At 45.7% G+C, this 13,510-nt stretch overlaps 1 protein-coding gene across 4 annotated transcripts in view; it reads right to left on the bottom strand.

Annotated features, from left to right (window-relative positions):
• The window catches only part of PIP5K1C (phosphatidylinositol-4-phosphate 5-kinase type 1 gamma), a 486,720-nt gene that overhangs the window by 310,506 nt on the left and 162,704 nt on the right, over positions 1-13,510 (bottom strand). For all 4 annotated transcript variants that reach the window (XM_040322323.1, XM_040322302.1, XM_040322309.1 and 1 more), the window contains 2 exons: positions 2,061-2,191; positions 1,856-1,973 (listed from right to left, as the gene is read on the bottom strand). In XM_040322323.1, coding sequence (XP_040178257.1) covers positions 1,856-1,973; positions 2,061-2,191 — 249 coding nt within the window. The remainder of the gene's footprint in view (positions 1-1,855; positions 1,974-2,060; positions 2,192-13,510) is intronic.

The raw sequence follows: 13,510 nt of genomic DNA, 5'->3' as shown, positions 1-13,510 counted from the left end.
CCTGGCACCAGAGTACCCGCCACCTCGCCAGAGTACCCGCCACCTCGCCAGAGTACCCGCCACCTCGCCAGAGTACCTGCCACCAGAGTACCCGCCACCTCACACGAGTACCCGCCACCTCACCACCTGCCACCAGAGTACCTAACACCTCACCATCTGCCATCAGAGTACCTGCCGGCAGAGTACCTGCCACCTCCCCACCAGAGTACTTGCCACCTCACCACCTGCCACCAGAGTACCTGCCACATCACCACCTGCCACCAGAGTACCTGCCAGAAACCAGTACCTGTTTGAGAAATGAGATGTGTAATTTATGCTCTGTACGTGGCCAGACTGTGTAAAAGTCTCACACATGTGGTATCGCCATACTCAGGAGGAGTAGCAGAATGTATTTTGGGGTGTCAGTTTTGCTATGTACATGCTATGTGTTGGAAATATCTTATAAATGGACAACTTTGTATAAAAAAAAATGCGTTTTCATTTTTTTCCCACATATTCCAAAACTTCTGGAAAAAAATGAACCGTTTAAAAGACTCATTATGCCTCATAGATTATACATTGGGGTGTTAGCTTTCCAAAATAGGGTCATTTTGTGAGATCTCAACCTCTGAAAGGTTGCCTACCATGTTCTAAAGCAGTGGTCTCCGAACTGTGGCCTGAGGGTCAGATGTGGCCCTTTGCTTGCTTTTATGTGCCCCCTGGGGCACTATTTTCATTCACTGATACCAACAATAGGACAGGATTCCCCCACTGACGCCAATGAAGGCGCAGACTTCCTCCCAATGACATCAACGATGGGGCACAATTCCTCCCACTGACACCAACAATGGGGCACAATTCTTCCCACTGACACCAATGATGGGGTAAGGTTTATTCCCACTAAGGTCACCTGATGTCTGTAGCCTTCTCAACATAGGTAGCTCCAACGAATGGTGGCTTCAATCACGCAGGGTTTAGGAATTTGTTATTGGTGCAGGACCTTTTTACAGCACCAGAGAAGAAAAACAAACAAAAAACAATATGCAGCCACCACATCCAATGATTGGTAAGCTGAAATACATCATATATGTGGAAATTGCACTCGTGGGATCTACAACTCTGAACCTTTATAGACCTACTGAAAATGACTTTTTTTGTGTGTGTTTATGTGAAAGCGCTGCACTTATATTTATAATAAGCCATTTAGACATTTTTTTTTATAGGTGCTAAAGTTTTCACTTTTACCAACATAGTTTCAGCAGAGAAGCTGTGTAAAAAGTTTTTCAGTGACTAAATATAGAAGATAAGCTAAAGAAGTTTTGCTTAAATTAAGTCTTAAACCCAAAAGCAAACATTGATTATCATTGCAGTTTACCATATCTTAGATGTGGTGGCTGCATTCGTTTTCTTTTTTTATTTGTGCTTTCTTTTATTTTCACCCGATGATCATGCCAGATGCAACAGTTTGAGGGTTGAGACAAACCATTCAACAATGAAAGGGGTGCTTACAATTATCAGCTTTATTCATGTAAAACCTTTATACCAAAAAGGGACAAAACTGTCGCTGTAACTGCCTAAATATTGTTAGCTGGAGATTGGCTTCAATTTATTTAGTGTATCTAAATCTGCTAGATCAAATACTACCCTCAGATTAACAATGCTGCTGTCCAAATGTGTCTCTAACTCCTCCATCCAGAGTGTAGACACTCTAATACAGAAAGTGTGTTACTGGCCAGATCACCAAGTGAAAGCAGAGAAGAAAAACAAACAAAAAACAAATGCAGCCACCACATCCAATGATTGGTAAGCTGAAATATATCATATATTGTTTTTGGGTTTAATACCGGTTTAATAGTTCTTTAATAGCTGTACTCACAAGATAGTCATCAGGGCGAATCCCAAAAAGTTCTCGAAAATATCTGAAGGCGACAGGAGCATAAGTCTTAAAGCGGAAGTCTGGATAATGATGGGCGGGTGTTAGATTACTTCCTTCACTGCAAATAATGAAAGAAAAAAAAAAAGTTAAATTACCAAGAGGCATTGCAAAATATATGTTGAAAATTGAATAATTTAATTCTTACCTTGGAAAGAAGATACTTTCCACAACATAAAAATCCTGCATCAGAACATCCCTTTCTGGTTTGGAAGTTAAGTTTCCAACAGTATATCCAATACCCAGCTGGATGGCACCTTTTAAAGTTGACGATGTTGTCTGTGAAAAAAAGGCCCAGCTGTAATCTACGCTTTTCACAATTTAATCATATATATTGATATTCTATTCCACTCTACAAATACACTTCTCAATATCAAAGGCAAATAAAGCATATGAACTGCAAAACACAAGCAAAGAACTTTCCTTATTAAACCCCTTTCTGTCTGCTAAACATACCGTTAAACGCTTTAGCATGCTGGACTATGCTTTAACAGGTAGAGGCTTCTCCAAAATGGCACTGAACTCATCTAAAGTTAGATGCCCAACCACCCCTTTAGACCAGGAGGCATTATCATCCCGCAAGGGGACTCGTCTTATTTGTCCCACCACTGACAGATGTAGCTGGATCTACGTTTAATCTTATGACAAACCACATACTTGGACACATCTCAATATTTTTTTTATATTCCTTCCTGAGCCCCAGTTAATCTTATCGTTATTTAATAGTTTACATTAACTCTGCAACTCTCCCTATGCATTTGCACAGGTTTTACACATCTGTCTGGGTTCATTGCAAAATTCAACTCAACGCTTAACACACCATGGTTTTAAACTAGGGGTATTGTATTCACCCATATACCTGGATCCAGTATGATGATACTCAATTTACTCTAAAGTTAATTTAAAGTTCAAGGCCTATATTCTATTTTTAGCAGGCTCAAACATTTTAATATTTACTTTATTATCAAATTGATGTAGCATGTCTACAGGTAACTCATTTTAAACAAACCTCTACCAGTAAATATATCAGCGTCCAAATACTAAAAACGGGATGAATAATGCCTCATCCAAACAATCACAAAGAAAAAAATAGGGAGTCTTTCTGGAAAACAGATTTCTAGTACCTACAATGGCGGACTATAGCCACAGATGATGTTCCCTAGAATGAAACGCGTCGGGAATGATTACTGATGCCACTGTTTTTATGATCCTAATGCCGCGTACACACCATCACTTTATGTGATGAAAAAAAACGACGTTTTGAAAAACGTCAATTAAAATTACTGTGTGTGGGGGAAAACGTTGTTTTATGTCTTGTGAAAAACGACAAAAAAAATTGAAGCATGCTTCAATTTTTTGTGTCGTTTTTCAAAACGTCATTTTTTTGTGTCAATTAAAATGATAGTGTGTGGGTAAAACGACATTTAAAACAACGTTTTTAAACCCGCTCATGCTCAGAAGCAAGTTATGAAGCGAGCTTCAATGGAAAAGAGTGCTGAACGTAACCTAACGTAACTTTGCTAGAGCATTTTGAAAAAACGATGGTGTGTAGGCAACGTCGTTTTTGAAAATGAAGTTTCAAAAACATCGTTTTATTTCATGATTTAAAACGTCGTTTTTTTTCATCACATAAAGTGATGGTGTGTACGCGACATTAGAGTGCTTTTTACATCACTGCAAATGTGAGTGTATTCCTTTCTTTTATTAAATACTTTTGAAAAACTTACAGAATTACGCTATGTGCACCCTTTTTTTTTTCTATTTCCTGGTTAATATCTATTGAATGGACATCTCAATATGATATTCTATATATGAATTGGAGCTTCTTCGCTGAATCTTCTTTTGAGTTGAATTTCAATACGGGGCTTCAGGACCTTTTTATCCGAGGTTACATCGAGACACCTGGGATATTCCTTTTGTGACCTCTAAACAAGCCAGATTGACCTAGTGGGTATACGCCCATCTGTGTTCAACCTTTTCGGTAAGCCTTGAGACATCTGGTGGTGGATCTTCTATCAATTTTTCCAGTCACTATTTGAATGAGTTTATTGGACTTTTATATATTTTGTTGGCACTATTAGTTTGTTTCTCAACATTTTTTTGCACTACGGTGGTCACATGTGGTGTTAATCATTATTCATCCCACACTATTTGTGATATCCATTATAGGATATATCTCTTTCATATATTTAGCGCTACACTTTTCTTTGTATATACTTTTACCATTTGCAATTTCTTTTGATCTATTTTGCTGTGTCAGCTGCTGCATTGTTTCACTATTGAGCGTGGTATTTTTTCCATTTTTTGCTTATAGCCGCAGCATGATGGAGAAACAGATAAAATAAATATCGGTGTCCATTTCCCTTTTATCTTTCAAGCCACAGCTTAAACTAAAACAAAGAGGGGAACTAATTGCACAAAATTACACAGAGCCTTAATTACTTAATGGGTTATATAGTCACCACAAGTGATTGGACACTGGCAAACCCCAAATTGAGTTCCTCCCCTATATAACCCTTCCCAAATGGAGAGTACCTCAGTTTTTTAGACAGTGTTAAGGTGATTGGTCACGTTCAACATGTGCTAAGAAGAAAAATGCTCTTTTGATGGTCTGGCTGCGGAGACCTAGGAGCTATAACCTCCATTCCTCGGGCTGATATCAAAGGCCTAAGATGGTTGGTACCCGGGCCTCGTGTAAGAAGAAACAAGGTTTGCCTGTAATGTCTCTGCGGAGGTCTGGGCTCTGGGATCCAGACTTTGGTGTACTAATACATCTGTGACACGAAAAGTTTCTGGCAGAGGCTTCTACAGGTCCAGGTATGCGGTTTTCTCCAATAAAACCCTTGGTAAACCTGAAGGTTGGCACAACTTGCACGCTGTGATGGGTGAAAGCTGGAACTACTTTAAGTAGCTTTCCTGCGGTGTGGATCAGGTAAGAAGAAGATCATTTTTATTTATGTATTATCTTCTTTGGCGTAGGATGGCTTTCCTGGTTCTCACCACTGGAGGGAGTAAGTGCAAACCTGGTGTTTTCTTACATAGCCATCCAGGATAACATGCTCAGTGAAGTCGGTCAAATATAACACCACTCACCTCCTTCTGCTGCAGGCTCTGCCATGATACGCATACAGGGGTCCACAAGATGCAAGAAATACTTGGCAGCATTCCCCTTTGGGGGAGAACACCTGTTTGGAGATGACCTGGATAAATACATCCAAAAGATTACCGGAGACAAGTCTACCCTATTGTCGGTTAATAAAAAGAGTAAGCATCCCTCATTTAAACTCTCCAGCCCCTAAAAACTCAGTCTCCAGGCAGTAGCGACGGCCGCCAAAGTCTAACACTAGGGGATAAGCCCAGAGCCAAGCCCAAGGGCAGAAAAGAACTTGGGGTTCAAGGTCTAAACAGACCCCCAAAACTTCCCTATAAAGGGATGCCCCCGCTCGGCTGAGTGGGGGGAAGGCTGCTGCATTTTGCAAACGCCTGGTGGAACAAGGTTCAGGACAAGTGGGTCATTGCCACAGTGTCCTCAGGCTACAAGCTAGAGTTCAGAGAACTTCCGCCACCCCGAGATCAAGAGTTGCCAAAGATCCAGAAAAAATAAGCCCTTTACTATTGGCCTTGGAACACCTGTTGTCCCAAGGGGTAATCTTGGAGTTAGCCCCAGAGGATCAGGGGTCAGGATTCTAGTCAAACCTGTTTACGGTTCTAAATCGGTTTCTGAAAATTCGCTCCTTCCGCATGGAGTCTGTCCGTTCAGTTGTTTCCACCCTTCAGGGAGGAGAATTCCAGGCATCAATAGACATCAGATGAATATCTACATGTGCCAATATTTCCCGCTCACCAAAGGTTTCTAAGGTTTGCGGTGGATCAGCGCCACTTTCAGTTTGTGGCCCTTCCTTTCGGGCTGGCTACGTCACCTTGAGTGTTCACGAAAATACTGGCCCCGGCCCTAGGAAAGCTAACGGCACGAGGCATAGCGGTAACAGCCTACCTGGATCATCTGTTGATCATAGATCAGTCTGCCGCACGCTTGGGCCACAATGTGCACAGCACAGTGGAATATTTAGAGTACCTAGGCTGGGGCCTCAATCTGAAGAAATTTTCCTTGCAGCCTCAAAAATGGTAGTAATTGGGCATGATTTTAGACACATCCCTAAGCAAGGTATTCCTTCCCAAGATGCTCAGGCCCTGGATCTTTCTATGATCTTATCTCCAGGGGTTCGCCAGAGGCTTAATTGGTGGTTGCTCCCCCAAAATCTGTCAGAAGGAAAATCCTTCACTCCAGTTACCTGGAAAGTGGTGACCACAGACGCCAGCCTTCTGGGCTGGGGGGCAGTGCTAGAAGAAGCATCTGCCCAGGGGAAGTGGTCCGGGGGCCAAAAAGCTCCTACCCATCAACATTCTTGAGTTTCGGGCAATTCATTTGGCCCCTTAAAGTTTGGTTTTACAGACTCCAAGGCTGGCTTGTTCTGGTTCAGTCCGACAATGCTACGGCCGTGGCCTATATTAATCACCAAGGAGGCACCAGAAGTCTGGATGCCCAAAAAGAGGTGAATCACATCTTGGCCTGTGCAGAAAGGCATATTCCTCGCCTATCTGCGGTCTTCATTCCAAGGGTAGAAAAGTGGCAGGAGGATTTTTTAAGTTCAGGAGAATGGTCTCTATACCCCAACATGTTTCAAATCATATGCCAGAAATGGGGAACCCAAGATGTGGACCTGTTGGCTTCCAGGTTCAACGCAAAACTGGACAGCTTTGTGTCAAGAACAAGATATCCCTATGCTCAAGGCTCAGATGCCCTGACAATCTCATGGGATCAGTAGTCCCTGATTTATGCGTTCCTTCCAGTACCGCTCCTCCCACCAAAGTCACCCCGGCTTGGCCCAGGAGACACTGGTACGCAGAAGTCGTAAGGATGGCAGTAGGAAGATATATGGCAGTAGGAAGATATATGAACTCCACGACAGACTGTAACATATGTCTTAGGCACAGATCCTCAGTTGTAGCAAGTATCAAGGACAGCAAATGTTAAGATGCTCGGGCGGGAATAACTGTATCCCTCAGTTCCCATCCTCACATCCGATTGCAATACAGTCTAATTGTGCACATACACTCCGCGGCCACAGCTATATCGGCTGTAGATGATGATTTGGCATATAGCTGACTCACAGTTAGTAGAAGGTAACGAGAAAGAGGATATGTCCGTGCACGGATATCTCAGCTGTACAAATCATTTGTCAGGCCGGAGTCAGCCTGTCACAGGGCTTTCTACGGCTCTCAAGGATCAGATGTGTTTTGAGGGCGGCCTTTTTTTTATGTATCGCATTAATCATAGTGCTGGAATCAATCAGGGCTGCAACTAACGATTATTTTCATTAACGATTAGTTGGCCGATTATTGTTTCGATTAATCGAATAATCGGTTAATAACCTTCAAAAAACGTAATTTTACTGCGATTTGCATTTTTTTGCTCAATTTGTTGTTGGGCAGATTAAAGCAGATTAAAAACACAAATTGCCACAAAAATGCTTTTCTGCAGCTTCTCCATTGAAGTATATTGAACCAAAAAAACTAAATAGCACCGTTTTGCGTAAAAAAAAAAGGTCCTTGCCCTTTCCAAATATACAGCAGCTGAAAAAATCATGGACGTGAAACCATGTGAATGAACTGTAGTGTGTTTCTACAAAAAACACAGAGGTGTGACCCAGGCCTGAGCAACATAATAGGGTTAAAACAACTAAAATTAGTACAAAAAGAGCACGTAATCGCTACGGTTCATTACTGTGGGACAGTGAAAGTAATATTTACAGTAGAGATTGGCTCTTTTTGTACTATAAAGGGCTAATTTTTTATATTTTTTTAACTCCATTATGTTACCGGCCGATTAATCGATTATGAAAATGGTAATCGATTAATTTCATGATCGATTAATCGAATAGTTGCTTCCTCCCTTGGACAACAGGAGAGTCAGGACGCCCACTAACACACAGTTCCTTTCTCTATCTGCAACGTAGAGCGCATCCTGACTCTCCTGTAGTCCAAGGGAGGGGGCGAGCATGACACTCCACACCAGGGAGAAAGCCTTGCATTACTGTGTGGAGTAAGGCCTTGTACACACGACCGAACATGTCCGCTGAAACTGGTCCGTCGGACCAGTTTCCGCGGACATGTCCGACCGTGTGTAGGGCCTACCGGACAGTTTTCCGGCCTAACGGACAGGTTTCCAGCGGACAGGTTTCCAGCGGAGCTGAAGAACGAGGAGAGCTGTGTGTAAACACAGCTTCCCTGTTCTTCACTGTGGCGCTGTCATTGATCGTGTGTTCCCTGATATAGGGAAGCACGATCAATGATGTCACACGTCCAGCCCCACCCCCCCTACAGTTAGAAACACATATGAGGTCACACTTAACCCCTTCAGCGCCCCCTAGTGGTTAACTCCCAAACTGCAATTGTAATTTTCACAGTGAACAATGCATTTCTATAGCATTTTTTGCTGTGAAAATGACAATTGTCCCAAAAATGTGTCAAAATTGTCTGATGTGTCCGCCATAATGTCGCGGTCATGAAAAAAAAACACTATAAATTTTGCGCAAACCAATCAAACGCTTATTGCGATTTTTTTTACCAAAAATATGTAGAAGAATACGTATCGGCCTAAACTGAGGAAAAAAATATTTTTTTTTATATATTTTTGGGGGATATTTATTTTAGCAAAAATTTGAATTGAATTTTTTTCAAAATTGTCGCTCTATTTTAGTTTATAGCGCAAAAAATAAAAAAACGCAGAGGTGATCAAATACCACCAAAAGAAAGCTCTATTTTTGCAACCAATTCGGTTTGTTACCCAATTTCACAGTCACTTTAGAAAAATGGAAAAATAGAATTTTTTGTACTCACCGTAAAATCCCTTTCTCTGAAGTCCATGGACGAACACAGCTCCTTAAATCTTGACAAGTGGGACGTCCCCAAGCAGTGTCAAAAAACGAGGGGTGGGAAATATATCAGTAAAACCAATTTTAACTTCACCCCAAAACAAGCAGAGCTCCTCAACGGAGGAGGTGCAACTTTAAACAGCCGCCGGCAAAAACGAGCGGCTGGAAAAAAACATAAGATGCACTCACAGCAACCATGTAAATTTTGGAAAAAGCGTGAACGGACGAGCAAGTCGCCGCCTCGCACACCTGTGAGACCGACGCATGATGTCAGAAAAAAAAAACAGGAAGCACCAATTGCCCTGGTCGAAAGTGCCGTGACCGGAAAGGGGGGCCCGCCCCTTAGGAGCATAGGCCTGCCTGATCCACCGAGAAATGGTGGTCGACGAGACCGCCAGGCCCTTTTGTGGACCAGACAACGACACAAAAGAGAGTCAGAAGCTCCGAAACTGAGCCATAGTAGGCCGGTATACCCGCAAGGCGCGTACCACGCCTAAAGTATGAAAGGCCGAAACCTCCTTCGGGAAGAAGGGAAGGTAGTGGGCGCACCATCACCTAATCCTTATGGAGGATCAAGCATGGCGGCTTGCAAGACAAGACCGCCAACTCAGAAACCCCTCTAACAGAGGTAAAGGCCACTAAAGGGGCCACCTTCTGAGATAGTGTCAAGAGAAAATCTCTCTGATGTTTCCAAAGGAAGGTTCCTGAAGAACCGAGAGCACCAGAGTCAAAACTCATGGGGGAAGAGATGGGCCAAGAGGAGAAAGTATATGACAAATTCCCTGCACACAAAAAAGGGGACCCACCAAGGAACGGGCCGCAAAAAGGCCACTGAAAGAACACAGCCAAGGCTGAAATCTGCCCCAAACGATGCTTTAAGCAATTTTTAGATCCACTCCAAGCTTTAAAAAACAGCAGGACCCTGGACACCGAGTACGTCCGTGGACGTCACTTCATCCCTTCGCACCAAGAGAGGTGCGACGGTAGATCCTCCGGAAGAAGACTACGGTGCCCTCAGCATTGTTGAGATGACCGAGTCAGACAGACCCCGGTCACCTAAAGTCTGGCTTCCAATAACCATGTAGAGCAACCTCCTGCCATGGCAACCGCCAGGGTACCTCTGCTACCAGGCGCCCGATATCAGCGTACCAAGGACGCAGAGGTCAATCTGGAGCGATTAGAATCATCGGAATCTCCTCAGCCTCCACTCTGTGGAGCGGCCGAGGAAGCAACTACCATGGAGGAACGGCAAAAAGTCGCAGATACAGACCCCACAGGGCCACCAGCGCGACTGACGCGTCTGTACCAGATCACTAGACCTGGCCACTAACTTTGAGACCCTTGCGGCGGAGACAAGCGGCCAGGAGATCCATCCCCTGTGAGGCTCACCTCCTGCAAGGGAGCCGAAACATCCCAAGCACAAAGACCAGTCGCCCTTGTCCAGCATCTGGCGACTCCAGTAGTCCGCCTGCCGGTATACCTGATGGTAGACCGAAGCCACGGCCGTGGCGTTGTCCGGCTGAAACCAGATCGGTCGACCACGAGGAGAAACATAGCCCGATCGCCTAAAATAGTAGGACAATGATCAGAAGACAGCACCTGGTATTCCCAGGTGGTCTCCCACCCAGGCACTAGCCAGGCCCCACCCTGGGTAGCTACCGAGACCAGACACATTCAGGGAGGTGTGGCCGTAGGTCCACGCAAGTCCAGCGACTCAGGGCCGACTGGACCCCCCAATTTTGTGAACCCCCCAGGTTCACAACCCGTGAGCTGGCATCCGTCGTAAACACCGACCACTGGAAGGAAGAAACAACTTCCCGGACCGAAGAGCCGGGAATCTCTGTCACCAACTCAGAGAGACTCTGACTAGGTGGTGCACCGGAATCTGATGATTTCAGAGACAAGAGATTTTTACCACCTGGACAGTATTTCCCCTGGAAAACCAGGGTGTGGAACTGGGCATACAGTACCGCCTTGAAGGAGGCTACCCGCAGGCCCCGAACCAGCAGGCGCCCGGAGAGAAGACCAATTGCGTGATGCCAATACCTTCACTGCAGACTGAAGAGTCTGCAATTTCTCCAGGGGAAGAAGGACCTTTGCCACCGAGGAGTCTGGATCAACACTAGATACTCCAACGCTGAGTCGGAACCTAGCATGCCCAGGATTTGAACCCTGGGTCGCACACACATGGAGGGCAGACTTGCTGCCACTTAGCTACACCTTCTGGCCTAAACGTTTAACACCCACCCAAATCTTCGGAGGGTCTGAATGGGAATACCCCATCCACTAGGTCGGAGACAGAAGCTGCTCTCAGAAGAAAGTCGTCCAAGTAGCCAATGAGGCAAAGCCTCGCTGTCCCAACAAAGTTAGGATAAGTGCAAGCTCCTAGCGGAAAACCCATGGTGCTGACGCCAGATCATAAGGGAGGGCCACAGGCTGACAGAGACCATCTCTCATCACGAAGCATAGAAAAAAACACTTTGACATGCGCAAAACGGGACATGCATGTATGCGTCCCTGATGACCGAGGACGTCAGGGCATCCCCCGGATGGAGCGCAGCTACCACCGAACAAATGGATTCCATGCGGAACTACCCAACGTTCACAAAAGGTATTTAGGGCCTGAGGCCCATAGGAAGCCCCAGAACTCTCGTCCTGTAGGAAAGGTAGAATTACCCCGCAGCTTAGCAAATCCCACACTGTCCAAGGCAGACCGACGGGCCAGGAGAGGAAGACACGAGGAAAGAACTTTGTTCTGTGGATAGGAGGAAACCCTATCTAGTACTCCGAAGAGACCACCTTGCAGACCCACTGGTCGGAAAGCAGGGAAGTTTCACCGAATTGTGAACCTGCAAGCCGCCCCTCCCACCCAGAGACAGGGAGGGAAGGCTACATACATTGGCAGGATTTGGGTTCCGGTTTACGAACCCAGGGACGGATTAGTCCCCCAGCTGGGCCTTTGACGGCCTGGGAGGGTTGCCCCTAAATAATACACACACATAGTGTGTATGTATATTATGTAGGTGTATGCACACACGCCTTTGGAGGAAACCGGAGAACCCAGAGGAAACCCACGCAGACACAGGGAGCGACAATGCAAGCTCCAGGCAGATTGGCGTCAGTGTCCAGATTCAAACCAATGACTCTCTTGCTGCCAAGTAATGGAGTTAGGCACTACACCACCGTGTGCATAAAACCATTCTGAAACCGAAGCCCTGGATAACAAGGGCGCAGCATACAATGAAGCATCACAGACCTATATGAGGCCCTGGACCAGCTAATCCGCTAGTCTAATAACCTCAGGAGAGAGTCGGTGCTCCTCCACTGTCTGGTGCAAAATGCTCACTCCGTGATTTGTATACAGCACTAGGGGTCAGGACTACTCCAAGACGGCCGCCGAGCGTTCAGAACGCGGCCACAGGAAAATGGCTGGCACAATGTAAGCTGCGCCATAGCGCGGCTACGACAAAATAGCCGCCAATGGGAGTTTTCAATGTAATTGAAAAACCTCCCAAAAAATGGCGCCAGCGCCGACTGAGACTCCAGAGTAGTGCCACAATAGACCGCAAGCCAGACCCCAGCATGGTAAACATGGAACGGGTCAGTACTTTGGATCTTCTTTCAGTCAGATCCAATACAAGCGGGGGTTCCCGCCTGGCGGTGAGGGACTACAAAAGCCCTCAGCGGCTTTTCTCATTCCGCATCTCAGAAATTATCAAAGAAGGGCACAGAAGGAAAAAACCTACACGGCGGTCTGATTTGTGTGATCCAAAAAAGACAGAGCCTTCGGCGGAAACCCAGCTGCACTATCCAGCTTAGGAGAGTGCCTTGCAGCAGTAAAAAGCGCACCCATAAATGCCTTATTCTGCTTTTTTTTTTTTACTAGGTACCTGGTCCACGGCTTCATAACAGAGCATTCCCCAGGGGATAACGGGGGAAGGGGGCACTCTTTTACCACCTGCCCGCAGTCCACCCCCACCCTGGCACAAACGTGTCCAGGACTAAGGCCTCGTACACACCACCGGATCTATCCGCTGGAATTGATCCGCGGATCAGTTCCAGCGGATAAATCCGGTCGTCTGTACGGCCTAGCGGATATTTATCCGCGGACATTTCTCGGCCCGATCGATTTCAAGCGGATATAAATTTCTTAGCATGCTAAGAAATTTATCCGCTTGAATCGGGTCCAGCGGATTGATCCGGTGGTCTGTACAGACTCACCGGATCAATCCGTCCGCTCCCCTCCCTCGCATGCGTCATAATGATTCGACGCATGCGTGGAAGTACTTACCTTCCAGCGTCGCGCACGTCGCCGCATCATCGCGGCGACGGCGCGACACGTCACCGCGGATGAATTCCACGCAGATTTTGATCCGATGGTGAGTACAAGCCATCGGATCCAAATCCGGAGGAGGAATCTCCGCTGGAAACGGTCCGGCGGACCGTTTCCAGCGGAGATCCCCTCGTGTGTACGGGGCCTAACAATAAAAACTCTGTGGGAATCCCAGGTGCTAACACCTGCTGCCACCACCAACATGTGGGGAAGGACCCAGATACTGACTCCAAATATTAATTAATATTTACATAGTGTGTATTATAATATGCACACCTGTCCTTACAAATAGACCAAAGCTCCTAGAGCCCTATTCAGGGCCTCTCACCC

The sequence above is a fragment of the Rana temporaria genome, chromosome 1 (genome assembly GCF_905171775.1).
Source record: "Rana temporaria chromosome 1, aRanTem1.1, whole genome shotgun sequence".
Taxonomy (NCBI): domain Eukaryota; kingdom Metazoa; phylum Chordata; class Amphibia; order Anura; family Ranidae; genus Rana; species Rana temporaria.
The sequence above is the reverse complement of the archived record's forward strand: the minus strand, read 5'-3'. Positions and strand labels throughout refer to the sequence as shown.